A 27,896-nucleotide genomic window follows, 5' to 3' on the forward strand; every position below is an offset into this window, starting at 1 on the left:
TGTGATCTACCAACTCTAGAAAAGGTGAGCTTATTTGTAAGGAAAATCTCCTAAACAGGAAATTAAATAAACATTCCCTGGTATTTTTCAAGATTTTGGTGGTCAAACTCAGGGCTGAAAAAGGCATTTGATTGTGTGCAAGTTTTTTTAAAAGCCAATAATATTGGTGGATAAATACAATGTTGTGGAATGCACTGCGATCATGCTTGATAATGATGTTCCCTGGACAAGATAGAAAGATACATTAACTTTTACTTGCTTCCATCATCTTCAGTTGTCATATCTGCTGCTTGTCTTCTTTTCATATTGTCTTTTTGCTTCTATAGGTCATTTCTTTAAAGTTCCATTTTATATCTTTATGTACTGGACAGAAACTCTTCCCCACCCCAGACTGATGTAATTTATAGGGCAATGCATCTGTTGAGTATCACATTAGATTTCACTTACCGTAACTTTCTTTCAGCAACCTATTCATTCTGCACTGCATTGTGTGGTTTACATTCCAAAGTATTTTAATGCTTGTGGTTCATTATCTGCTTTTTCTTTCTTCCTGTTGCTTATCCGTTGTTTTTTTTAAAGTACACTCTTTACCTTCTTACTGCAATGACTGATGTTATGAATCCACATGAAATAATTTTCTTTCAACAAAAAACTGGAAAGAGGGAGGGAGGGAAGGAGGGAAAGAGAGAGAGGGAGAGTGGGGTGTTGGGTGAGAAAGATGTAGAAATCATGGAGCTAGTCCAGACAAAGAACTCAATTCTACCTATTTCCAAAGCTCTGTCAACTCATGTTGACAAAATTAGGGGATAGAAATTATCTTAACCTGTAGATATTTATTGCTGAAGGGCTGTGGGAAAGTACACAGGATTGAGACATTGATTAAATTTAGAGTTAGAAGAGGCCATTTAGAAAGTTAAATCCAGGATATTATTCAATGTAGGAAACCAAAATAAAGTATCCATCATGACACGATTGCCCAACCTCCTCGGAATGCATCCTCTGAAGGATATTTGCTTCTGCTGTTAAACTGTGTTTAATGTTAACTTTTTTCTAGCATTCAACTGGATTATTATTTTGTGTCTTTTTCAGCAAAATAAAAGGGTCTCTGTCAAACATCTTTAAAAATATAGCCAGCTAGGACTGTTTTAGGAGCTTTTAGTGAGAACAGCACTACCTGTTTCCATGGGCATAAGTACGGAATCCAGGAACAAAAAAGGCGACCCTGCCAACTACGAAGTTCCTTCATATTTGTGAGGGGAGTTCCTCTGCTCAGCAGTGTGACTGATGCAAGGAATAATGCATGTTAACTTAAAACTTGTAGCAGGAGACAAGGGGGGAAAAAATCTAGGAATGATCAGGTAGTGTACAAATGCTACAAAATAAATGAATTCTCACAACTCAAAGAAGTTAAAAATCACAGATAAAAATTTATTAAAGCCAATATCAAATGATAGCTATTTTTAATTGAAATAAGCACATTGCTACTATCTTTTAAGTTACTCGGAAACACGTTTACATTTGTATTCAAAATTTACAAAGAAAAAAACAAAGTTCTTTTATCCAGCAGATTACCCACGAGTAACGATTACCTTTGGGAGCTTTAATCTGACATTTCCAGCATTAAATCAAAAACAGATTGAGATCAGTCCTGCATAACCAGCAAAAGTTTTGAAAATAGCCTTTATTTCTTCTACTCTTTAATCCCACAGAGCAGTCACAGTCATTCATACAAACTGTTTTGTATTTGCGTCTTTCTTCCTAGATTTCTTCAGAGTTCAAACCTAAGATCTTCTTAACATAGTTCTGAACATTAACATGGAGCTGTGAACCAGTGGACAAAAATACTTCCATGGCCAATGCTTGAGCTGTTTCTGAGCCACTCATCATGGCCCGGTAGATGGGAAGGGTGTACTTCTGTTTTCCCTGGAACAAAAACAGAGTAAGCTAATGACATCCTGAAATTTTTAGGATGGTAAAATTATCTCCAAACCCTGTTGTAAGGTCTACTGGTGAGACATATTTCTTTTCCAGTTATAGCAATGTTTAATATACTGAAAGACAGCTGGACAGTGATAACAAGGATTTTGTATCTAAAACATAGACAAGACTAGGACTCTAATAATTACCAGACAGTTATCTGTTGATGGATAGAAACAAACAAACAAAAAGATTCTGACAAAGCTATAGCAATTTTATGTTTCTAGGAAATACAGCAATGTCAAGCACCAACCTGGCTGTGAAGAAAGTCTTTCACTTGATCAAACCCTGCTTCATGATTATTTTTGAGGACAATTTGGGACCAACGAAGACGCAGCTCAGCATTCTGTGCTTTAGAGATCTTAGGATATAAGATGCTCATCTTCTCAACATGCCCTTAATATGAAAGGACAATCAAGTTAATTTTTTTCCTCAGGAGAGAATTGTCCATGACACTCTAGATAATTATATTCTTTCAATTATTACCTAATTGTATATTAAACACTCCAGATTCCTGTTTCCTCTCAATATACCCATACTTTCTATTTTTTCAAGTGCTTCTACTGATTTTTCAAGTGCCATAAGATTTTTGTATTTCTAATAACTAGCATGGTTATCTGTCTGAATACTATTTTGTTTTATTTTTGTAATCACTGTCAAAGGAAAGGCAAATTTGGGGATCTTTCTGCTCCTAAAAAGTCCATCATACCCAGGCAATCTAGTTCCTAGAACTGTCCACTTCCACGCCATTATGTGAGCTTCCATAAAGCTTCCTTATTGTGGTCAATCCTTCATTTTAGCAGAAGGTGTCTTACCATCTGGCAGGGGAGATTTCTTCAAGATATTATCTAGGAAATAAACTAGCTGGTAGGTCTTCCATGCAGAGATATCTAATGCTCTAATTGCTTCCATATTGTGGTCAGGGAATGCCCAGAGTTCTGCCAGTTTCTCTGCTGGCTTCATCAATTCCTCTCCGGGTGAAAGATCAGGAAGGTATGGTGGCCAGCCAGGTGTATTCAGCCATCGGTCAAATTCAAAACCTGCCACAGGAAGAAAGGGAAAGGGGGGGGGAGTAGAATCTACTTAGATCTTGATCTTGGAATCCATATCAGTAATGAATGAAATTGCTACTAAAGAGTTCAGTAACATAGTTTAATTTCTGAAATACTTCACATACACTATCCCAGTTCTTCATCCACCTGTGCCCAAGAGAGATATATTTTTATTAGCACAAAAAAATAAAAACAACTATGGTTGTTCATGATGTCCCAGCAAGCAATTCACAATATCAGACTTTTAGTTCCTCTGGGACCCTCTGTCATGACAGAATAGGCACACTGCTTCCAATCTTCAAACAAAGCAACATTATCCACAGCTGGCATCCATGTACTCACATATTCATACAAATCTATCTTCATTTATTTTTGATTCACGCTCAAACTGAAATTACCACATCCTGAAGAAGAATCAGTTATCCCCTGAGGATTAGGCTTCTTTTAAGAATACCTGGCATGCCATATATTGGTCTAGACTTCCTATCATCTTGATGCCTTGCTGCTTTAAAATTCCAGTCTATTTTCTGTGGTCTGCTACAGACTAAAGATAGATTCCCTCAATAAATGAGCTTCCTGATGTCTCGTCTTTGGGCATGATGCATGCTTCATTACACAGATTCGTAATCTGTGCGTTCTATTTAAGAAACATTCTAGGTGGCATTAGAAGCAAAATGGCTTAGCAGATTGCCAATGGCCGGTGTTTTTATAAATAACAGCATTTTGGAAAAGTGTATTTTTCCTTGGACAAGAAGCAATGTAGTTTGGTAGAATATATTCCCTACATGCCATTTTGTTGATACCATCTCCTTCCTCATTGCTTTAATGCAGGGATAAACTTGAAGCAGAAGAAGAGAGGATCCAATAGGCACTTAAAAGCCTCTCTTCTCTAATGTATCCTAATTAAACATGTTCTCCCAGGCTGTTTTAATTTAGAAAGAAGTAGGCATTGGGACTTTGTTTGTATGCAACATGTACATTTCCTTAAGCATGTTCTCTTCAACTGCCTTCCTCAAATGTGTATGATTTCAATTCTCATAATTTCCAATTTTGTGTTAAGTACTTTGGGGAAATTTTAAACCAAATAAATAATTTGTGAGAAACAGTGACTAAGAAAGAGCAAAGTTTTAAAAACAATCTGTTAATCTCTTTTTAGAGCTAAAGCTACATTTATATGATTAGGAATGTTCCTCTTATCAGATATCAGAAACACTATTTGGCACAATGACAATGTTCTGGACTGCAAGCCTTCTATATTTGGTGGGAGCAGAGCACCTGCAACCATACAGATAAATTGCAGACCTGTGGATAATTCTTCATGCATCATGTCTGCAAATTATTCTTCCCTCCAGCTTTGGAATTGCTGCTGACAGAGAGCAATTGCCTGACTTATTATAAGAGCATTTTATGTGAATGTTCACTATACAGCTGCTGCTAAGTTCAACAGTATTGCCACAAGGCCTTTTTCTAGGAACCAAGGCAGGATAATTGTCCAACTGATTTCTTTATTCTGACCTGAACTGCTGTCAGAAACTTTAAAGGCAGCATGTGCTGTTTTTAGCTTATGGGAACTAGTATACAATCTCCAATAAAAATACAACCAGATTGGGGGCAGAGAGCAAAAGAGTAGAATAACTCAGTGGAACTGAATTATTTTAGCAACTGGAGACAGGAAAACATGAAGCTAATTGAGTCCAAAATGGTGCTGAGGACTCTGGAAGGAATTGCTACCTGGACTTAGGAAACATTGAAAAATTTCTGCTAGACAAAGCCTTGTGCCAATTCTGAATATTTTTAGCTATGATGTCTTTGCTGACCTGGAATGGTGTCCATCCCTCGCTTCTTCAATTCTGGGAAATATGTCAAGTAGAAGTTGAGGGCGTCATCGCCTGTGATGCTCTGAAATTTGAACTGGTTCACATATGCCTGCCACAAAAAGAAACTGGCTTGAATTAACTGGCTTTGAGATCTGCCAGTTCATCTCTGACCTTTCAGCCCTTCTTTATCAATGTCTCACAAACGTTCTTTGCACATAAGACTACCCTGCCTAATTCAAGTTCAGCTTACTTCTACCACTTTAGTTTAAAAGAAACTCTATCACCTTTTCAATTTCCCAAACCTTCAAAATTTGAAAAGCCACCTTTCCGCATCATCTGGAAGACACACTTGCTTACTTTATTGGCTTGCCATTTCTTAAAATCAGGTAATACGAAGAGTTCCTATGGATAATTTATGCAGCCAACTAGAATGACTATTCCTGGAGAGGCAGCACAAAAAAATTAGCTTGATCCCCTAGCACCTTAGCTTTGGGGACTTCCAGGCTGTATTATAACAGCAAAATGAACTCCTGATTTGCTTGGGGACATTCATTTAATCAACTGGCATGATACAACCATGTTCCAAAAGCTGTTGGTTCAGTCAAAAATGAACGTAGACAGATATGCTGGATTTAGGACATAGATTTGTGTATTCCGACATTCTCTCATGTGTGTCTGTGCATGCGCACATTTGTAAAGAGCTGCTTAAGGAATTTCTACCACAAATACGATTCTGATAGCACCCACTTCCTTACCCATTTTTCTCTGCAACTGACACCAACAGCAAATTGAACTTGGATCTGTCTAATCTCCTTTTAAAGCCATCAAATTGGTTACCATTGAGGTAACTGCAAATCTCATAGTGAACAATGTCTTTTACTTCCCTTCAATAGGGGAGAATAATGTGGCCACTCACTATCATGCCAAAAAAGATTTTTTTTAAATCCCCACTATGCATAATTTTTTATGCTTCTTTCATGTTCCTGGTGCTACAATCATGTATCTCCAGCAAAATTTTCATCCTCTCTACAGTTCTGTATCTTTATCTGATCTACAATAGCCAGAATATATGGTCAGATACAAAGATCCAAATTGTATGCATCTTTCTAAACACAATACAAAGCAGCATGCTTGGAAAATGCACACTGAGACATCTGCAAAGTACAAACGAATTCCAGGCTAACGTAACGTACCTGCAGAAAAGCATCAAATTTAGTCTGATCCCCCACAAGATGGGCAAGGTATGAGACAAAACAGTAGCCCTTTTCATAAGGCGTTTCGTTATATGTATCTTCAGGATCAACACCTGAAAGGAACAAATATACAAGCTGAAAATAGCAAAACCAATCATCTTGTTAATGTGGGAAGAGGAACCTCACTAGAATGCTTAAGAAGTATTTCTCAGTTAATATTCCCATAACTGATCCTCTTGGGAGGGAGATGGGTAAGAGACAAAGAGTTGGCTACCTGCTAAAAAGACAAGTCACAAAGGCCTACAATCCAGAGTTAACTATGGAAGCTATGACTTTTTGGAGTTGAAGTCAACAGGAATTGTGGGCATTGTTGTCCACACATATTAAAGTTGCCTAGCTTGACAAACACTGATCGATACAGACCTGGTTCGATTTGCACCCTGAGCTTGTTGAGAGGATGCTCTTCCCCAACATTGTCCATGTGCTGGCGAAGCAAAGCTCTCCCAGTGGCAGCTTCCAAGGAAGTATAAGCGGCACCTGATTTTAGGAGAAACCAACAGGAACAACTTGGGCTTTGAAGCCTCTGCCAACTGCCAAGCAATAAAACCAAAACTGCCACCTTGGTGCTCTGGAATCAACTGTCAACTATAGTTATGACATGGTCATTAGGGGAGCAGCCACAGGGACACAAGAATGTACTGGTGCAACTTTGCCAGGCAAAACAAATCCTACTGGAAATGCAATAAAAACAAAAGCGCTGAACCCCCTTCTCTCAATAGGGGGATATATTGAACCATAATCTAATTCAGTTTGCCAGTCCTCAAGATAGATTAAGTGGTATTCAATTTTTTTTTACTACTCGGTTCTATGAGTGTGGTGTGGCTTGGTGGGCATGGCTTGGTGTGCGTGGCAGGGGAAGGATACTGTGAAATCCCCATTCCCTCCTCACCCCACTAACCTGCTTTCCAGCTGTGTTCTCCTGTGCAGGGCAACAAAAGAAGACCTAGCCGATCAGCTGGGACTCTGATCAACTGGGACTTGGGAGGCAGCGAATAGATGGGGGCTGGGCCAACCAGAGGTGGAATTTGCCGGTTCTCTGAACTACTCCAGAACCTGTCAGAACTGGCTGAATACCATCTCTGCTAAAAGTCCATTGGGTGCATTTAAGACATATACGGTATAGTTCGTTTAGGCAGTTGAATCACTTGTTAACACTCCTTCTATTTAATGCTGGAAACAGAATTTAGATACTCTGCAAGCTTCCAGCCAAACATACCTGGAGGTTGCCAGGATGGAGAAAGCCAAACTATAGTTACCACTCTGGGCACTGCTTACTGTCCACTTACCATAGAGTGCTGTAGAAATCCTCCTTTGGGCATACATGGTGAAACCCTCGTTCAGCCAGAATTCCCCCCAATGGGCATTGGTGACTAGATTTCCAAACCAACTATGTGAGATTTCATGGATGATCACATCTGCCAAGGAACGATCGCCAGCCAAAAGGCAGGGTGTCACAAAGGTGATACAGGGGTTTTCCATTCCCCCAAATGGGAATGAGGGAGGCATAAACAGAACATCGTATCTATCAAAAGCAAAAAAGCCTTAGTCAGGAGAATAATATTCTAATACGTTCTTATAGACAACATTGCAAGGTTGAGGTCATCCTGCCAATTTCAGCTATCAGAATCCAAATTTAAAGCAAATGTATACCAGACTTCTCAAGCATTTGACTTTGCTAAGCTTCCGATGGTTGCACCAGTCCCATTCTCTCAAATGAGAATGGACTCTGCTGCCTTTTTAAAATTCTCCTCCCAGTACACTCTCTGGGTATTTACTGAGCATTTTTGGGCCAGAGATTTACACTGAGGTAGAATTATGCAGCATTTCAGAGTCGAAGGCCAAAAAAGTTATTGACATACCTAAACTTATTCAACAAAACGTAAGTTTTCGGGGAACTACAACTGTGCTACAACTGGGTGCTATGCGAGCATCTCTGGGTGATGCAAATCTTGTTTTTTCTCTTGAAAAGCAGCTGACAGAAGAAACAAGAAGTTTGATTCAAGAGACAGACATGCAAGGCATGGATCTTTTCCAGATTCATGTATTCTTCTCATCTCCTCAAGTGCCAATGGCTGGGAAACATTGTTTTAGGAGCTGCCACAACACCAGAGAGGGAGCCCCAATTGCCGTCTCCGCCCTTTTTGGTGACAAACAGATGTCTGTGCTTCTCTTTTGGGAAGATGGTTGCTTTCCTGCGAACGTTTCCTTTTTTTTAACACATTCAGTAATGAAAGGGGTACCTTTCCCATACGTATGGTCCAAAAATCTTCTCTCCAGTGGTAAGAAATTCTTCAATCACACCATCATACTCTTTCTTAGCAGCCTCAATCAGGCAAGGCTCAGCCCAGACGTGACTCCTGGGGGAAAAACAAAAATGGCAGGGACGTTAGCCTAAGAGGTATGAGAATGTCCCTAACCCTGTAAGCAGGGAGGCACAACACACATTGCTGTGTACCCTTGGTGCCAATGGAGCACATTCTGTATTGGACAAGAAGCAATGGAGCCATTCAAGCAGGGAACTCTTTTTAATCAGTCCTCCCACAGAATAAATACAATAAATGCAACTACATGTAAAATGTGTCCAAAATTTCAGGGTCAGGCAAAAATAAGCAAAGTGCAACATGGCTTTTAGTTTAGAAACAGAAAACAACTATTTATTCTTCTTAAGTGTTGGCGGATCATATTCAGGGCCTGATGCAAATCTCAATTTGTGCACACATGCACGCCTCACTACCCAGCTAAAAAGGCTTGTACTGAATAATGCACGATTACATTGCTGTTGCCACACGGTCCTGGGGAAATATGTGGATGCTTTAAACAGCTGCACTCGGGTGCTGCATTTGTGCCTCTGCAAGCTTTGCAACATCTATTCAGAATCGAATCTGAAGGACTATCCAAACCCGTTACGAGAGGAGTGGAATAAGAAGCCACTTTGAGAGAAGAAGGCCAAGGCAGGGTGAGGGTAGGGTTATAAGGGCTTCTCCCTGTACACTACTCTTCTCACTTGATCGCAAGAACAACATTTACTCAACTATCCCCCAGTCTCCAGTGAAGCTGGATTGCAATTCCCTTCCTAGGATTCAACTGGAGAAAGAGTGATCTCGATTATCCCTCTTGGATTAAGATGACAGGTATCTTTGCAGCAGCCTTTTACCTTGGCCCCACTTCTGCTGAAACAATGTCCCCAACGACCAGGGCCACCAAGTAAGAAGGGATAGGATGAGGCATCTCAAAGAGGAAAGTGTTCCCCTTCTGCTTCTCCCTGGTAACTGCACTCATTACAGCAGTGAAGCCCTCGGGGACCTAGAAAAAAAGAAAAAGAAAAACTGGTTATTCTTGCTTTGGGAAGAAGGATTAACCTCTTTCATCCTCTTCTAGAAAAGAAAGAGTGAGGATTTTTTTGCCACAAGAGAACAGAATATGCAAATGCTATTCAGGAGGTCCACACAAGTAAAATGCCATAGCAGTGAGTACAATGCACAGGGGCCAGCCTCCAGCAGAGCCCCATCTCTCAAAATCAAAAGTCCTTTTTTTGGAAAGAAGCTTGCAACTGAAGGTTCAAGAAGCAACAGTTATGCAAAAGGAAAGTGATAACTGTGGCAGTTGGATGACTTCATACCAGGTTTTGAAAGCAAAATTGGTATTAGTTATGGACTATACCATGGCTGTCAAACTTGATAGCATCACGTGACCTATCACGATGTTTTTTGTCAGGGTGGGCGTGGCCTGCATGTGATGCATCCGGCCCACAGGCTGCCAGTTTGACAGGCCTGGTTTACACCATACATAGTAGAAAATATAGCTTTGAAAAATAATTATTGTTCCAGTCTTGTTAGTTTGGTTTTGCCTTGTGTAATCCAGCTGTTGGATTACACAAAGCAAACAAGGTGAAACAGATTAATATGATGCATGACCTCAGGCTTTGAAAGCCCTGAGGGGAAAAAAAGTGAGACGGCATAATAATAATAATCTCTCCTGTAATGAAATCTAGGTGTTAAACACACTGAACTGTGGGGTTTAAGCATGCTCTCCTCCGTGATGGTAAACCTATGCCATCATAGGGCCATGATGGTGAACCTATGCCACGCGTGCCACAGGTGGCACACAGAGCCATTTGTGCCGTCATGCAAGCCCCAGACAAACTTACCTCACCGTGCATGTGCGTGCCTCACAGCTGATTTTCGGCTGGTTTGAGGCCTTTTTTGGCCTCCCAAAGGCTTGAGGAAAACTTCTGCAGGCTTCTACAAAGTTTGTAGGCCAAAAACTAGCCCCATTTCGTCACTTCCAGGTTTTTTTGAAAAACAGGAAGTGACGAAACGGGGCTAGATTTCGGCCTACAAAGCTTGTAGAAGTCTGCAGAAGCTTTCCTCAAGCCTTTGGGAGGCCAAAAAAGGCCTCAAACCAGCTGAAAATCAGCTGTGAGGTGCAGTGCAGGTAAGGGGGCGGTGGGGTGATTGCACATGCTTGCGTAGGGGACATGGTGTGTGTGTGCATTGCCTTCTGGGTGCTGGCACGCGAGTGCGAGCATGCAAACACGCGCACAATTTTTGGCACAGGAGCCCCAAAAAGTTAGCCCCCACTGAGATAGGGACTCCTTACCTTTATATTAGCTGAATATGAACTTTTAACTGAAGGAGTGTCAAAGCAGGGGAAAACAGATCTATTCAGAACAGCTTGGCCTTGAGTGTACATGTAGGGCTTCTGTTTTCCTGCAGTCTGCTCCGGAGTAAGCCAACATATCTGCCAGGAAATAAAAAACAAGATTTTCATAAACAATCAGAATCTTTGAATATGAACAGCATCTACCTTCTTAGAAACTGGAGAATGAGATTCTGGAAAGAGGAACCAGTTGAACACATGAAAGCTAGAGGTGTAAAAAAAACAACCCCGCTTCTCTTCTGTGTAGATTGATGAGAATCCAAACAGACAGACAGACAGATAGATAGATATCCTATATATAGATACCATAGGTAGGTAGGTGGTAGGTAGGTAGGTAGGTAGGTAGATAAATATTTTCAAACATAGAAGTCAATGAAAACTAAAATCGCTCAAGCTCATCTGGACTTGGAAATAAAGATTCTTTACATACCCAAATCCTTTAGCTATGCAATCCAAATCTTCAGCTTTCCAGAACTGCTGCTGGGAACTATTTCTAACAGAATTAATCATCTGGGTTCACATAGTTCTCAATTTATTTGCACAAATTTATTTGCACATATTAATGCAAATCAATATTGCAAAGGTTGGAGGTGTCAGGTTTAAAAAAGGCTAAGTTAAAGATTTCGCTCCTTTCTTACAGATGAGTAAATGTGTAATGCAGTTGTAACTGATTTTTTTAAAAAATGAAACATTTATCAATATGAGCTTTCTCCAAACAAAATCTATGTTTTGTTCTTAATGCCAGCAACATTAAGGTATCTGGGTGCCAAATGAAATATAAATACAGTGATTAGGGTGAGAGAAGACATAAGAACCCAAGCAGTGCCTCGCTGGATCAGGCCCCTGGTCCATGTTTAAACAGTCTTTGAGTTACAGCTGCAATTGGGACCAGCATTGCCTGTCATAAGTGATGTGGTCATAAAGCATGATGTGATATTGTGACTATTTTACCTTGGTTCTGTCTTGTATTTTTCCACAAGAAGAAATCTTGCTGGAAAGCACGTATTCAGCTCAGCAGGAAAGCACTGACAAGAAGGAAGTTAAATAAAAGAATAACCCGAGACAATAATGTGTATTCAAATAAGATATGCCTGTCTATAGCAGCTATAGAGGATGTGGCTCATGTCACGTAAACTGGTCAAAAAAGATTAACATTGCATTTCTTTACCTTTCTGTAAATTTCCTCTTTCACCCCCTCCCTTGAATTAGCACAATAAAAGAGGACAGCAAAAAGCCTGGGGGGGAAGAAGGAGGAGAAAGGAGAAGCAGAAGAAGGGAGCAGGAGAAGGAGAGAGGCCCGGACATTTTTCCATCTGTTCGAGGGCAGCCAGGGAATCCCATCTCCCCCAGGCTCAAAGTGCTGCCTCATTTTGAAGATTTCTTGTGTTTTGTGTGTTTTATTTCTTGTGCTTGCTTGGCAATCACTCTTTTGTGAGTCTTGCCTAGCCTCACCCTTGCGAGGGTCCCACTGTCTCGCCCTGGAGAGGGCTACTTTAGATCTCACCCTGGAGAGGGTTATTTTCTGAGAGGAATTCAGCAATCAACCAGAAAGGCGAAACAACAGACCGGTCGCTCAACGCGACAGCTGGGGCTCGTCCGGGATCTCTAATCGTCTGGGATCCCTTCGCCTTTCAGGTTCCAAGGTGTGACTTTTGTCTAGAAGTGCATCTTCTTCATCTCATTCTTATTCGCCTGGAATAGGCTACGTCGACAAAAAAGGTAAGAATGGGCTCCTCGATTTCTCAAGTTTCGTCAGGGCATAGGGACGAACTTTATAATCTAGTGAAGAAAGCTAATTCCTTTCAAAAACCAATGGTACCACTGTGTACCCTATTTCTAAGAAATCTTTAAATAAATTTATAATTTATATTGAGGCTCACTGTCCAGCCTATCCATCTGCTGGAACTCTTAACCATTCTGACTGGGAAAAATTAGGAAAATATTTACATAAAGTTCCCAGAGCTCCCATGGATATACTTATTTCTTGGAGAGCAATAATGGCTGCTATGACAAGTATTTATCCTCCTTCTAGTCTTCCTGAAAATTCCTTTTCTCCTGTTTCTTCTGACTCCCACTCTTCCAATTCAAAAACTTCTAAGCCTCTTGCAGCTCATTTGGAATCAAACTCTTCCTTACCATCTCCTTATTCAGATATTTCTTCCCCCTCATCCCCTCCTCCTCCTCCTCTTCCTTCTCTTTCTGATTCTCCTATTAAGAATCCTATGGGAGGAATCATAACCAATCTTTTGTCATCACCTCTATCTTTAGAACCTTCTGCTTATCCTATGACTATCATCCCTGGGGGAGGAGGCAATGTTCATAGTAACATTGAGTTCAAAGTTTTGAAAAATATAAAAGATGCAGTTACAACTTATGGATTGCATTCTCCTTTTACCAGGGGAATACTTGATTCTTTGGTTACAGCTAATACAGTTATGTTATTGTATGATTGGAAAATGCTTTTTTCTATGCTTATGACTCCAGCACAATATGTTGTGTCTGCTACCACTTCTTCTCCTGATGCTTTTGCTTTAACACGCAATGGTAATAGTTTTAACTGTGGCAAGCCAGGACATTTTAAAAATCAATGTCGTAAGCCAGGGGGAGGAGCTGCTTTTCGTGGCCAAACCAGAGGTCCACCCTCTTCAATTAAACCAAAAACTATCTGTCCTCGCTGCAGGAAAGGCTATCATTGGGCTTCAAATTGTTATTCTAATCCTTCTCCTTCACAGCCTTCGGGAAACTAATTGAGGGGTCTTCAGCTAGCCCCGCCACAAAGGCTGAACTAACTGCCACAACGTTTCCTGTGGTATTGTTAGAGGATCTTGTGTATGATGATCCTGGTGCTGTTTTTACTCTTCCTTTAACTGCAACGCTTTTCAAACCTCTTCCTCCTTCCACACCTGTCTTGCTTATTCCCAATTCTTCTCTTACAATAGAGGGTGTGGTTGCAGCTCCTTACTTATATGATTCTTCTGCTCTTAATAATCTTGCATTGGCTGCAATAGGAGATCGTTGCCTTATAATAGATTTAAAGGACTGTTTCTTTTCTATACCTCTGGCACAAAAGGATAGAATCATCTTTGCATTTACAGTGCCAGAACTCAATAACTCTAAACCCACATCTAGGTATCAATGGAAAGTTCTTCCACAAGGTATGCTTAATTCACCAACTATGTGTCAATATTTTGTCAATGAGGCTCTGCATCCTTATAGATCTCAATTTCCTAATTTTCTTGTATATCATTACATGGATGATATCTTAATTGCAGCTGATGGGCCAAAGGGGACGGTACAAAAAACTTTTCCGATCCTCTTGACCACATTAGCAAAAGCAGGGTTACATATAGCACCTGAAAAATCCAGTCTCACTACCCAATGCAATATTTAGGTCACAAGGTTTTAGCTTCCTCAGCATCTCCACATATTCCTTCACTCACACTTCCACAGCCAACCACATTGGTTCAATTACAGCAGTACTTGGGAATTATTAACTGGGCTAGACCATATCTTGCTCTAACCACACAGATGCTATCACCGCTTTTTCAAGCACTAGTAGGATTAAAAATCCTGCAGATAAGGTCTATCTTTCAGCTCAGCATCTAGAAGCTTTAAAGCAAGTAAACACAGCCCTAGCAACTCAATGGGTAAACCGTGCACTTGCAGACACACCACCTTCTCTTGCTATTATTTCCACTCATCAATTACTGACTGCAATAATTGTTCAAGTATCTAATGCAAAAAATCTTCATTTCTTGGAATGGTTACACTTACCACATACTCCAAAAACCTCTATTTTTACAAAAGCAGCACAAATGGCTTTTCTTATACAAAAAGGGCGCAAGAGAACCAAAGCCCTGATGGGAATGGATATTTTTACATTGTATATTCCTTTTAAGATTAGTCAATGGGAACCTCTTTTTCAGACCTCCACAACACTGCAGGATGCATTGGAAGATTGGTGTGGCCAAGTGTCATGCCACCTTCCATCTGATTCAAGACTGCAGGTGTTGAAGACAGTTCCTTTTGTTTTACAATCACCTTTTGTCCAACAGCCATTGAAGGAAGGCTTAACTGTCTTTACTGACGGTTCAAAAAATATTGGAGCATGTGCATGGTGTGAAAATGCTCAATGGAACAAACGTTTAACTGCCCCACAGAACTCAGCACAACAAGCTGAGTTAGCTGCTTTTTCTTTGGCCTTGTCTCTTTTCCACAGGAATCTTTAAATGTAATATCTGATAGCATGTATGTTACTCAGATGGTTGCTCATATTTTCGATGCATATATTTCTCCTATTACCCCTCCTTCTCTCATGACACTTTTTTACAGCTTCAGACACTGCTGAAAAAGCGAGGGAAACCTTTATTTGTAGCTCATATCAGAAGTCATCAGCAATTGCCTGGATTCCTGGCAGAAGGCAATCATATGGCAGATGAGGCTTGTAAAATTATGGCCTCTCTCCTCTTCCACAACAGCTTTCAGCTGGGAGAGTCATGACTATTTCCATCAAAATAAGAAGGCCTTGGTACAGCAATTTGGGATTACGTATCAAGAAGCCACAGCAATAATTCAACAATGTCCAACATGTAGCTTGCAGGCCAAAGGTATCCCTGAAGGTGTTAATCCTAGGGGTACTCAAGCCTGTGATACATGGCAAATGGATGTAACTCATTATCCTCCCTTTGCTCCCTGGAAATACATTCATGTATCAGTTGATACATATTCAGGGTTTATTATGGCAACATTACAAAGAGGAGAGGCTACTAAAAATGTTATTAATCACTGTATTCGGTCATTCGTAACGTTGGGATGTCCAAAATTCTCAAAACAGATAATGGTCCTGCTTATGTCAGTTCTCCCTTTACTGAGTTTTGCCATAAGTGGGCCATCACACATAAATTTGGCATACCTTTCAATAGCCAAGGTCAGGCTATTGTGGAAAGGGCAAACCAAACTCTGAAAAATGCCCTTGATCGGCAAATAGGGAAAAAGGCTTAGGCCCCCAAACCTCCCGGCGTTACAAAACATCTTGAACATTACTCTCTATTCTCTTAACTTTCTTAATCTTACTGGCTCTCCTTCTTCCACAGCGGCTTCTCGCCACTTCACCAAGCCAGTAGTTCCCTCTTCCGTCCTCTTGTTTATTTCAGACAGCTTCCAGATCCTGCGTGGAAAGGTCCTGCACAGCTCATCACCTGGGGAAAAGGTTACGCTGCTGTCCAACTTCCTGATCGAAGTGCTTTGGGTTCCTGCTCGCTGTGTCAGACCTTACCATGGCAAACCTGACTCTAACTCTAATTTTTCTTCTGATATCAATATTTCCTGTCTTTTCTCAATTCAGGGCATCTCCTGATGCTATTTTTACTTTTCTTGCTGACACTGTTACCTTTATTTTTAAAGATAATCTCCTTTCTACATGTAATTATGTTTTCCAACACAATGGTAGCTTTCTTTCGCCTACTTCTGACATTACTGTTCACTATTACTATTCTCCTTGTTTAATATTTTTAACTATACATGTTACTCTATCTACTATAGGATCTTATTCTTGCTTAGGATTTTTCACAATCACACATACTTCAATCACACTGTTCTATTACTTTCCACTCCTTCACTGGCATTTCCTCCACTATCCTCTGCTTTTCCTACATTGCCATCTCAAGCTAATTCTGAGACAACTTTTCCTGGAGACAAACTGCAATGGCATCTTCGTTGCTGCTTTCCACCCTGTGATGTCACCAAATGCATATTGCATCATTCATCTTCCTGGGTTCCTGTTCACTACAAAACACCTGTCGTGCAAAGATGCCACCTCATCCCTGATGACACTCATCGTAAGACTACAGCTCCCATTCGAGCTCGCCATCTTGGGTATCCTGTCTTCATCGCTGACAACTCCATCTCTAAGCGGTCTGCATCTCGTGCTGTTCCAAGATTTGGCTATCATCGCATTCCTCGAAGCATACAACCTTCTACAAATGAACATCAACCTCAAAAATATACCTGGACTATCCTTGATTTTCAAGGAAATATTTTAAACACCACCACTAATTATACTAGATGGCCATGGTTTCCTCAGCTTTTCATGGATTTTGCTGAAATGGGGACAGGAGTAGAAAAATTTGCAGATAAAGAACTACAAGCTGATAAATGGGACAAGCAAGGCTCCTGTTCTCCAGCACCTGCTCACAACTTTAGACTATATTTTTGTCCTGCTCACAGTACTGGTGCTTCTCGTGCTGCCTGCGGTGGGGTAGTTGACAGATATTGTAAAAATTGGAGTTGTGTATCCACAGGTCATATCTGGTGGGAAGCACCTACCAAAAATGACTATATTCATATTACCCGTGCTCAAGAACATCTTCCCTGCTCTTCAATGCCTTGTTGTGGACAGAGACTAAATCCACTCAGAATCACATTTACTGCAAAAGGAAAGACACTTACAAAAAAACAATGGATGGTTGGGTTTACTTGGGGAGGACGTCAGTGGGATGCTCAAGGAGATGAAGGGAATATTTTTACAATTCGTCTTTCTATATCTATGTCTAATTATGATATTGGTCCCAATCACAATTTGAAATCAAACTTTCTACAAAAACCCAATATTCAGGTGAATCCATTAGTACAATTGGTTAATTCTTCTTACAAATTGCTAGCAACTACACTTAATGACTCATCCAAAATTGATCAATGTTGGCTTTGCTTATCTGAATTGCCACCATTCTATGAAGCAGTAGCTTCCAATGAACCTATTAGTAACTCCACCAGTGACACACAATGCAGATGGAATACTTCCTCCATCACTATCACTAACATAGTAGGTAAGGGATGTTGCCTAGGAAACATACCTGCCAGTCACTCTCAATATTGTCAGAAGGTTTCATCTGGATATCACTGTGATGTATATTTACCAAAAGAAAGATTAGGCCTTAACATTGAGGCTATGCTCCTGTATACACCACCTCCAATGGCAATCTCACAGCTCGTCTCAAAGGACAATTCTTTATCCCAGGTAATAATTCTATATGGGCATGCTCCACAGGAGCAACTGCTTGTGTTCATGGTGATGTTCTTATTGCTCAGAAATCCTTTTGCATTCAGGTAACACTGATTCCAAAGATCACAATTTATCCAGGGTCAGAACTTATTAATAAACTTGAACCTCCACAATTTCCCCTTCATCAAAAAAAGAGAAGTAATAACAGCTATAACACTATCTGTATTGTTAGGCCTTGGGGCAGCAGGTGCAGTCACAGGTGCAGCAGCTTTAGCTGTTGGTCATCAACAGTTAGCTACTCTTAGTTTACAAATAGATGAAGATCTCAAACGAATAGAGACTTCAATTACTGCTCTTCAAAATTCTCTCTCATCTCTGGCTGAAGTGACTCTCCAGAACAGAAGAGGTCTGGATTTATTATTTTTAAACAAAGGGGGATTATGTGTAGCATTAAAAGAAGAGTGTTGTTTTTATGCTGATCATTCAGGAATTGTTAAAGATTCCATGGCTGAATTACGTAAACGGTTGAAGGATAGAGAGAATGAAAGACAACAAGGACAGCCATGGTATCAAAGCATGTTTAATTTTTCTCCCTGGTTAACAACACTCTTATCAGCCTTAATAGGTCCTCTTGTGTTATTGCTTCTTGCATGTACTATTGGTCCATGTGTAATAGGACGTTTACTAAAATTATTGAAGGATCGTTTGAAAACACTTGACAATGAAATTAACAATACTCAAAAAACAGTTAGCTTTCTTACATCCAGCATTGAATCAAAAGATCTGGTCAAAAAACCGCTGTTGGAATGGTACTCTGACCAAGAGTCAGAGGAGGAAATAGACATTAATAACTTCTTTTCTCCCAAAGAAAATTTCTTAACTAGGTCCAGCCACGACTCGGGGATGAGGACTTCTCCTCGTATGAGCTGGTTCTGCAAGGCATCAACAAACCGAAGGGCTTGTTGCCACCTTGTGAGACTACTCTGGAGGAGAAAGAACTCTATCTAGAGTCATGAGCACAAAAAATAAAAGAAAGGAGGAATTGTGACTATTTTACCTTGGTTCTGTCTTGTATTTTTCCACAAGAAGAAATCTTGCTGGAAAGCACGTATTCAGCTCAGCAGGAAAGCACTGACAAGAAGGAAGTTAAATAAAAGAATAACCCGAGACAATAATGTGTATTCAAATAAGATATGCCTGTCTATAGCAGCTATAGAGGATGTGGCTCATGTCACGTAAACTGGTCAAAAAAGATTAACATTGCATTTCTTTACCTTTCTGTAAATTTCCTCTTTCACCCCCTCCCTTGAATTAGCACAATAAAAGAGGACAGCAAAAAGCCTGGGGGGGGGAAGAAGGAGGAGAAAGGAGAAGCAGAAGAAGGGAGCAGGAGAAGGAGAGAGGCCCGGACATTTTTCCATCTGTTCGAGGGCAGCCAGGGAATCCCATCTCCCCCAGGCTCAAAGTGCTGCCTCATTTTGAAGATTTCTTGTGTTTTGTGTGTTTTATTTCTTGTGCTTGCTTGGCAATCACTCTTTTGTGAGTCTTGCCTAGCCTCACCCTTGCGAGGGTCCCACTGTCTCGCCCTGGAGAGGGCTACTTTAGATCTCACCCTGGAGAGGGTTATTTTCTGAGAGGAATTCAGCAATCAACCAGAAAGGCGAAACAACAGACCGGTCGCTCAACGCGACATGATATGAGCACAATTCTTAGCAACAGCAATCCAGGCAGTCTTGGACGTTTCATAGTAAATCCACAGACAGGGTCATTAAGCAGGAAGCAGAAGAAGTCCCAGGTAAAGAGTGTGAGATGCCACCAGGGTATGTGGAAGACCCTAGGAGGCCTGGCATAGGGTCTGCATGACTTGGAAGAGGTATGTGTGTGGAATGTGGTGTGGGGCAAGCTCAGTAAGGCCAGGAAAACAGCACACAGGATATATGCATGTGTGCAAGCACAGGAACACTGGGGAAAGAGGACTTGGGGCAAGCGTGAGTGAAGGTGAGTGTGTATGTAGGAGAACAAGGTGCGTGTGAGCAAAGAAAGACCAGGAGATTATAGAAATTCTCAGTCATCCAGGTCATGGTTGTCCCAAAGATGCAAAGAACTGAAGAAGCTTCTTGGATGAGAAGAGAAAGGTTTTCAAAAACAAAACCAAGAAAGCCCTGTTGCCTTTTGAAAAAAAGCATCTTTGGGATAACCAGGGATAGGGGAAACTGAATGAATTGGGATCTTTCCTGCTGGCTTGCCCATTGATTTTATTTGTGGGAAGCTCTCAGGGAAGTTTGCAAATAGTGATTACATGACTATGCGATGCTGCAAACAAACTAATCAGTAAGTGCAACCTGATTGCCAAGGCTTGAATGTTGTTCTGCAATGGCTGGAATTTCAAGGACAACTTGCAAGTCCCTTTGCTCAGCACCACTGTAACTTTGAATGGTCAATAAATGAATGGTCATTACTCAAGGATTACCTATAGTCTAGCAGTCTGTTCTCACAATGGCCAACCAGCTACAACAACAAGCCCAACAATTTTCCAGTAGATGGCCTTCAGGCGCAGTCGTACTAACATCAAGGCTAACAGCCACTGATCCCAATGACTTCCATGGATTTGTTTAACCCTTTTTTGAAATCAGCTAAACTGGTAGTCAGCACATTTCAAGGTAGCAAATTCCAAAGTTTAATTATGCATTGTGTAAAGTTAGATAGCACAAATCTCCTTAATGGGAAGCTATTCCACCTGAATTGCATCATGTGTAGAGATATGGATGCCAATTTGCTCACACATGCACCATCATGAAATAACCAATTTTAGCAAAATAAAATATTCTACTTAGGGAACATATATCAACCTTTACAAAGAAGTCTTTCGGTTGGATCATTCTCCTCAGCTGAAGTCTGCAAAACCATCCTTAACACAAATCTCTTTCAATTCCAAGTCCCCAGCAGGCATTAGATCACATTATTCATTTATCTCTGATTAATGGTATTTGGGAATTATGCCATAAATGCTTATATCATCATATAAATATATCATAATGGCCAGATTTCAATCTCCCACAGCAGTCATGCGCTGTGATTTTGCTTTACAGAAATTTCCAAAGGCTTGCCTGGCTGGTAATTCCAGGAACTGTAATCTAAATCAGTGATCTCCAAACCTTTTCCTTCATTACCCAACACTGCTTATCAGAAAGTCCTTTTTATCCAATGTAAGTAAAACACTTTAAATCAATTTAAATGTCCCTTTTGTGATTGGTTAGTGGCTTTATGTGTCATTATCCAAAGAAAAACTAGTTTTACCCAGTTTTAGGTAATTTACTCAGGTTTGGGGGAGGCGCTGATCTAATCATATCTGGAGGACACCAGATTGGGGAAAATATCTTTATTTTTAAAGGAACTGCAGTCAGTACATATTAAGTTAGCCAATAGATCATAACTTTACACCCAAATGCATTGTAATCCCGCTTTATTTAGACAAACTGCACTGATCTGGACCATTTTAATCTTTGCTTTGGAGTTTTCCCTAAGTAAGGCAGGAAGTGCCAAGCTTATTTTTGTTCCCAGCAAAAATGGTAGAGTTTTAAATAAAGAGTACACAAGGGAAGGCTGCTTTAGTTTTTGCTGCAGGTCTGATTCCCTCTTCCTCCCCATGGGTTGGACTACATCTCCTATCATTCCCAGCCAGTCTGTCAGAGGGAGGAAGGGGAATAGCAATTAGAACAGCCCCCAGAAGAGAGCACAGCAACGGAACAAGGGAAGGCATGGCCTTACAGCCTGCTGATGATAATCCACAGATTAAAAAAGGGCTGCGGAAAAGTTTGCGTGGCCTCTCTTCCTTCTTTGGCAAACAACTCAAATCATGTGCTGCATCAGGATAATGCAGAGGTCTCCAAACTTGGCAACTTTAAGCCTCCCAGCTGGCTGGAGAATTCTGGGAGTTGGTCCACAAGTCTTAAAGTTGCCTAGTTTGGGGACCCCTGGAATAATGAGAAAGAAATATTAAGAAGAGGAAAGGCACTCAGGGTTAATAACATGATGTTAATACCATTATAGGAAAGGTGACATCTCCCTTAAACTGAGCTGATGACACCCCCAGATTATTTTCTTGGCAGCAGGACAAGAGCTGTTTGCTTTGCCTCCTTCCAAGACGACTCTGGACTCTGTTCTAACCTACAATTCTAGGATTTCTTAGTGGTGTCTCAGCCCTGCACTAACCAAGTCTGAGCATGCTTCCTCAAGGCCACTTAGTCAGGTAAGTGTTGCCACGTATTCCTTCCTAATAGCAAGACAGGATGGCGTATTTAAACTTAAAAATGGGCTCCCCCGTCTTCCTAATAAGTTGAAAAGCCTTATTCACCGGGAAATTTAAGACGGCACTCCTGAGCATGTGCAGAGTGCCTTTATTTCCCCCCCACTACGGAGCCATGGTGAAGCAGCTCTACGGGCGATTAAAAGCCAAAAGATTGAGATTGAGCCTCGCTCAACCGAGAAGCGAAGGAACCAGACGAAAAGAAGGAGGGGGAAAGCTCCTCAAAGCTGACCCCACTGTCCAGTCGCGCCGTCCGCTCCAACCACTCACCCCGGGACCCCCTCCGGCCCGATAGGCGATCTCCAGCACCACCGCGTCGCCGCAGGTCAGAGGTTCGGGCAGGGAGACGTGCAACGCGGAGCCGTAACTGGCGAACGGGCGGTTCTGGAAAGAGACGGGGCGAAGCGCTCCCGGCTCTTGGCCTTTTTCTTCCCCGCGGCGGCTCTTGGGCGGTGCCAGACCCGCGCTTTCCACCTCCACGCTGGGATGCGAGTCCAAGACGATCTCGCTCACACCGTCCCGCAGGCATGTCAACTCCAACCTCACCGAGCCTCGCAAATGCCCGCCACCCGCCGCTTCGAAATCCACGCGCAGCGATAAGTGCAGATGCCGCAGCTGGAAGGAGTCGGCGCTGCAGGCGGTCGCTGCGTCCCGGGCCGCCATTGCGAGCGCAACCCGGAGGCCTGTAGCAGAAGCAGCGGCAGCGGCGGTAGCGGCGGTGGAGGCGTGCCGGTGGGGAGTGGCAGGTCGCTGGGAGGCTCAGCCCACGAGGAGGAGCAAGAGGAGAGCGTCGAAGCGTGGAGGACGTTGCTGTGCGGACAAAGAAAAACACAGAAAAAAAAAATGTTTTCTAGTTCTGGGACGCTCCGGCTTTTAAGTGGCAACAGCAAAGGTAGCTGAATTAATTAATTTGTTTGTTTGTTTATGAATGAATGAATGAATGAATGAAAATTTATATGGCTGCCCAACTCATTTTCAGTGACTCAGGATGGCTTAGAAAGATAAAAACCCAAAATAATAAATAAAAAGCAATACCCCTCCCCAAACAATCAATCAACTGTATAAGAGAGCCCGTGGCACTGCAGGCCTCCTCTGGGGTTCAAGGGCTCTCTCTTAAACTCTTAGACGTTGCCATGCAACATCTGCACTAATCGAAAATGGCAGCTGACTCCTTGATCCTGATTGCCAGGGCCCTTCAGTCCCGTGAGCTTTGCTGAGCAGATCTTCTGGAAGAAGTGATGCTTTCCCTAAAGATGGAAGCCGCACAGTGTACGGCCCAAGACCGCCTGCCAACTTTGAAGCAACAAATCCATCGGCGGAGCAAAGCATGTATAAGCTCTGGAGAAAAGATGCTGCTTCCACCATGTTATCTGGGCTCAGGAGGAACGTATATCGTGGCCCCTCTTCTGTTCCACCAGAGGCTGACCTACTGGTTGCCAGTCTTCAATACTCTCAGCAGAATCAACTGTACGTAGGCCACACACCCAATCTGCAGTGCAGAGGTCTCTCCTGGATGTCATCGCCCTGTCAGAAGTCACCACGGCTTTGTGGGACATGACTTCTAGTGTGCCTGACCTACTCTGAATTCCTGCTTCAGACATCCTGACCTGGCACCAGCCTTTGCTCATCACCTACTTCAACCTGCGGTTGATGGCCCAACCCAACATCTGGCTTGCTCTTATTTTTGCTGGAGACAGAGAATCCATCGATCCAGGTGATTACCAGCCCATTTTGATTGCATCTGTTGTCCTTGGCCTCCTCCATAAGATCTTGGCTAGGTGACTCTGTGATACACGCCTACTCTCCCCCTTGCAATAAGCCTTCCCGAAGAAAGCCAGCTGTCTTGAGGTGACAGCTTTGTTCCACTCCATCTTCCACAGGGTTCACATCAGTCGAGTGCCTTGTGCAATGCTCTTCCCAGATGTCACCAAGGTCTTCTGATACCGTTCTTCAGCAGATACTCCCTTGGGAGACTTCCAGTCCAACATCAAAGAGGGAGGCATGGAGGGTGTTCCTTGCTTCTCCACTTTCACCCAACATTTGTGAAAGGTCGGGCTTGGGAAGCCTGCATCAAATCACACTGCACTGTTCAACACTCTGCAGTGCCACGATGCCTTTTCCTCCCCGGAATCAGCTCATCAAACTGTGTAACCTGAATTCTCTTGTTCCATGATGGTGAACCTATGGCATGCATGCCGGAAGTGGCACCCAGAGCCATCTCTCCAGGCATGCCAGCCATTGCCCATTGCTCTTCCACGCATGCATGCCGGCCAGCTGGCCTTTGCACGTGCTTGCATGCCAGAAACTGGAAGACCAGATGGACGCCACAGATGTGCATGCTGGAAGCCGGAAGCTCTGCTTCCCAGCACGCACTTGCACACTGGGGAGCTGCTCTTCTGGTTTCCAGCACCCCACCCCACCGCACATGCACTTACACTCCCATTTTGGCACTGAGTGCTGAAAAGGTTCACCAATACTGCTTTAGTTGTTGCCTCCAAAACAGAAATGTGGAAGAATCTGGTGTTGCAATCCATCAACAATCACAAGCTAAGTATCCCTAACATTGACATAGTAACAAGTAGCTGTTGTGCCCATCCTGGGTATTTTCTCAACTGTATCTGTGGGGCATCTAACTGAAGGGTGACCTACTCAGATTTACAGAAGGGAACTTGTTGGTCATCTAGTCCAACCCCACGCCCAAGCAGGAGACCCTACACCATTTCTGACAAATGGCAGTCCAATCTCATCTTAAAAGACTCAAGTAATGAAGCTCCCACAACTTCCAAAGGCAAGTTACTCCCCACCAAATCCAGGAGTGTGTGAGGCACGTCCCTTTAAGTCACCGTCAAGTGCTGCAGAAATGTCTACCATGCCCTCAAAATGCTCAACTAGCATGAAGTCACCTAGCCATGTTCTTCAGCACTTGGAACAATTTCTGGGCTGACACAGTGCCTGTTCTCGGGTCAAGCCGATCATTCCATCAAGTCAGACCTGATTGTGGAGAGGATGCATCAACTGTGGACCCTTGACATTTCCGTGGGCTTTGGATAACAACAACTGAAAGAGTCTTTAAAATTGCAAATTGTAGACCTCAGTTATGTCACTGATTTTCACTGGCCTGCTTCTTTGGTTCCAGTTCACCACCGAGCTGTCATTCTCAACTAGGGACAGCTCTACAATCCATCAGTTAATGGGCTCCGTTCTTTGGGTTGGAACTGCCAGGACATTATGGGCCTTTGCTTATTTAGCACCAGTGGCTCGCTTAAATGTTATGATTTTGAACCAACACTGGGCTGTTTGAACAAAGCTGTCAAATCCCAATTAGTTGTTTTCAGCTAATGATTTTCTATGCTATGCATACTTTCTAAAAGAACTGAGCCTGGATTTAAGTGGACTTATTCCAAAGAAGTAGCATAACTTTGCAACCCTAAACTGCTATATCTGATATCAAAAATCAGAAAGAATTTGATAGAACTTTTTCAGACATATTTTATTAAAATTGGCAAATGTCCATGGCTGAAATTTTCAGGGGTAGTGGGAGGGAAAAGCTCACCCAGAGAAACAAGAGCAGGAAATCCAGGGTTTTAAACATTTGGAGGGGGAGATTGATCAGCTCAGCTCTTGTAAGCCTGCTTTAAGGCGTATGCGCTACATTTTTTACTGTGTTTCTGCCTTCAAATGATAGACTGCTATTGGATTTTAGACATAAGAGCTGCAAAAAGAGCTTAGCTTCTGCACACAACCTTGAAACAATAGTACTTTCCCCATTGCTCTTATATCCAGAAATAACAGGCAGCGGAGATTGGAGAGGGAAGAAAATGGGGTGCACGGAGGCTGAAAACAGGGTGCGTGGAGGCTGAAAATGGGGCGTGCGGAGGTGACAATAGGCGATGGCAATCCCTGCAGTCTGAAACAGCTAATCGTCGGGAGGCTGACAATCAGCTGCTTGTGCTAATCAGGCTGTGCTGAAGCTGCCCAGGCTGTTTGCTGCAAGGAGGCAAATTGCTGGGAGGCAGAGGCCGAAGGGTGGGGGTCAGCGGGTGGGCGAGGGTTCGACAACATTTCCTGTGTAAGACGCACAGCCATTTCCACCCACTTTTGGGGGTGGAAAAAGTGCATCTTATACTCCGAAAAATACGGTACTTAGGAGTAACCCTGTTTAACTCAACAAGTCTTATGTTTGAACAGAAATGTAAGGTGGCTTTATTGGGTGGGATCCTATCATGTGGCCTTTCAGACATTCTTAACCTAAAACCCCATTTAGCCTGAGCTTTAGCAGTTATGCCTGGAATTGATGAACGATGCAGTTCGACCACTTTCGAAGACCACCGCATTCCTGTTTCTGATTTATAAAATTGCTGCCTACTGGCTTTATTTCCTCATACAATTAACTACAAAACAGTAACCCAGTCAGATGTAATGCCTTCCTCCTTGATCAGACAGGCTGAAATCATCTCAGGACTATAAGATATTTTTGTAGCCCTAATTTATACCCCTGTCAACCCAGTTAAGCAAACCCCTCATACTCTGCCTTTCCTTCCTTTTCAAATGTGTGCTCATTGCAATGAGCATAAATTGCCACTAGGTGTCAGTGTACCTGAGCGCTTTGCTCAAAGATGGTGCAATAGAGAAATGTCAAGCTACTTCTAGCATTTCATTTTGGAAGAGGCTGAACCATCAGAATGAATGACACGCATCTGGTTTAGATATCCTAACTGCCTCCCACCCACCACCCATACACACAGTGTTTGTGGACATTGCTATGTTTTTCTTCCCCTTTATTATTAAACGTAATTGGCAAAGGCAAGAATATATGCTATTTTTCCTTTATGCATTTAAATTTTCTTGTAACCTTTAAAATCAGTATTGTGCCTTCTTGCCTAGATGTCCTGATGATGACAATTCTAAGGACAGTTAGCTATTCTGAATGGAAAGGGGGCAATATCTTAATTTTATTTATTCAGTGATATCCAATTCCATTCAGAGACAGGGCGCTCAGCATTTTGAACTGTTTAGAATTATAATTATATATATTTATAATCATTTACATAAGAAATGCATATTTCACATCTTCGGTCAATGCATATCCCTTAGAAGTCTGGAACAGGCTGATGTTAGTCCAAACATTTCAATGGAAGTCCAGTGAGAACAGAGATAAATAATTTTATTATTTATTTATTTTGATTTACATAGCCATCCATCTCACATGAATCTTGGCAGCTGAAAACAATTTATGCTTGAAAAGCAGGAAACTTAAAAGACCAGCCTAGTAATATCCTAAGTTCCCATCTGTGGACACAGATCACAAAAAACAGAAGACACTTGGGACACACCTTAGCCAGTCCACTTGCTATAAAATTCAACGTCTACAATACTGAGGTGGTTGCCTTAGATGGGTGCCCTCTAAGTCTCTCTTTTTTTCTAGTTCCCTGAGCACTCTCTGAACATGATAAGCTACAGTATTTGAAGATGAGAACCAAATGATAAATGCTTTCCTGCCATTTTCTGATGGGGAAGATTGGCCAATATCCTGGAATCTGTAGATGATCTGGCCAACATAGCCTATTGGCTTGGAAACCCTGAAATGTTATTTAAAGTAGGTGTCACATTCCGGTGTCCCATGTAAGAAAAAGCCAGCAACACAAGTTAATGTTAGACTGTATATCTGGAAACGTGGACCCAGCACAAAGCGACCATCCAAAAAGAATCAAAGTTTGCGCTACCGTCGTTAGTTCACCTGCCCCTTATATTGTGTTCCACCTCCACCTGGGTGTATACCCCGCCCCTCCTACTGACTGCTTGCTGCAGTCTGGCTACACCCCTAGCCGCCCA

General features: G+C 42.1%; 1 protein-coding gene across 1 annotated transcript; it reads right to left on the reverse strand.

Moving 5' to 3' along the window:
- Positions 1-1,407: 1,407 nt before the first annotated feature.
- On the reverse strand, positions 1,408-22,775 carry RNPEP (arginyl aminopeptidase). The gene is made up of 11 exons (XM_026712973.2): positions 22,335-22,775; positions 10,699-10,839; positions 9,254-9,402; positions 8,340-8,456; positions 7,386-7,621; positions 6,463-6,576; positions 6,040-6,152; positions 4,847-4,955; positions 2,793-3,017; positions 2,231-2,373; positions 1,408-1,923 (listed from the first exon to the last, which is right to left on the reverse strand). The coding sequence occupies exons 1-11, from the start codon at positions 22,725-22,727 to the stop codon at positions 1,759-1,761; spliced, it is 1,905 nt and encodes a 634-aa protein (XP_026568758.1). The 5' UTR covers positions 22,728-22,775; the 3' UTR covers positions 1,408-1,758.
- Positions 22,776-27,896: the final 5,121 nt, after the last annotated feature.

The sequence above is a fragment of the Pseudonaja textilis genome, chromosome 3 (assembly GCF_049901715.1).
Source record: "Pseudonaja textilis isolate UNSWEBS1 chromosome 3, rPseTex1.2, whole genome shotgun sequence".
Lineage (NCBI taxonomy): Eukaryota > Metazoa > Chordata > Lepidosauria > Squamata > Elapidae > Pseudonaja > Pseudonaja textilis.

Excerpts from the sequence above, each read along its gene's own strand:
- RNPEP (XM_026712973.2), bottom strand. The coding sequence starts at position 22,727 with ATGGCGGCCCGGGACGCAGCGACCGCCTGCAGCGCCGACTCCTTCCAG. Across the intron at positions 6,153-6,462 it reads CAGGGTGCAAATCGAACCAG|GTGTTGATCCTGAAGATACA; the intron begins GTCTGTATCGAT and ends TGTTCCTTTCAG. Across the intron at positions 3,018-4,846 it reads AGGGATGGACACCATTCCAG|GTTTTGAATTTGACCGATGG; the intron begins GTCAGCAAAGAC and ends TTCCTGTGGCAG.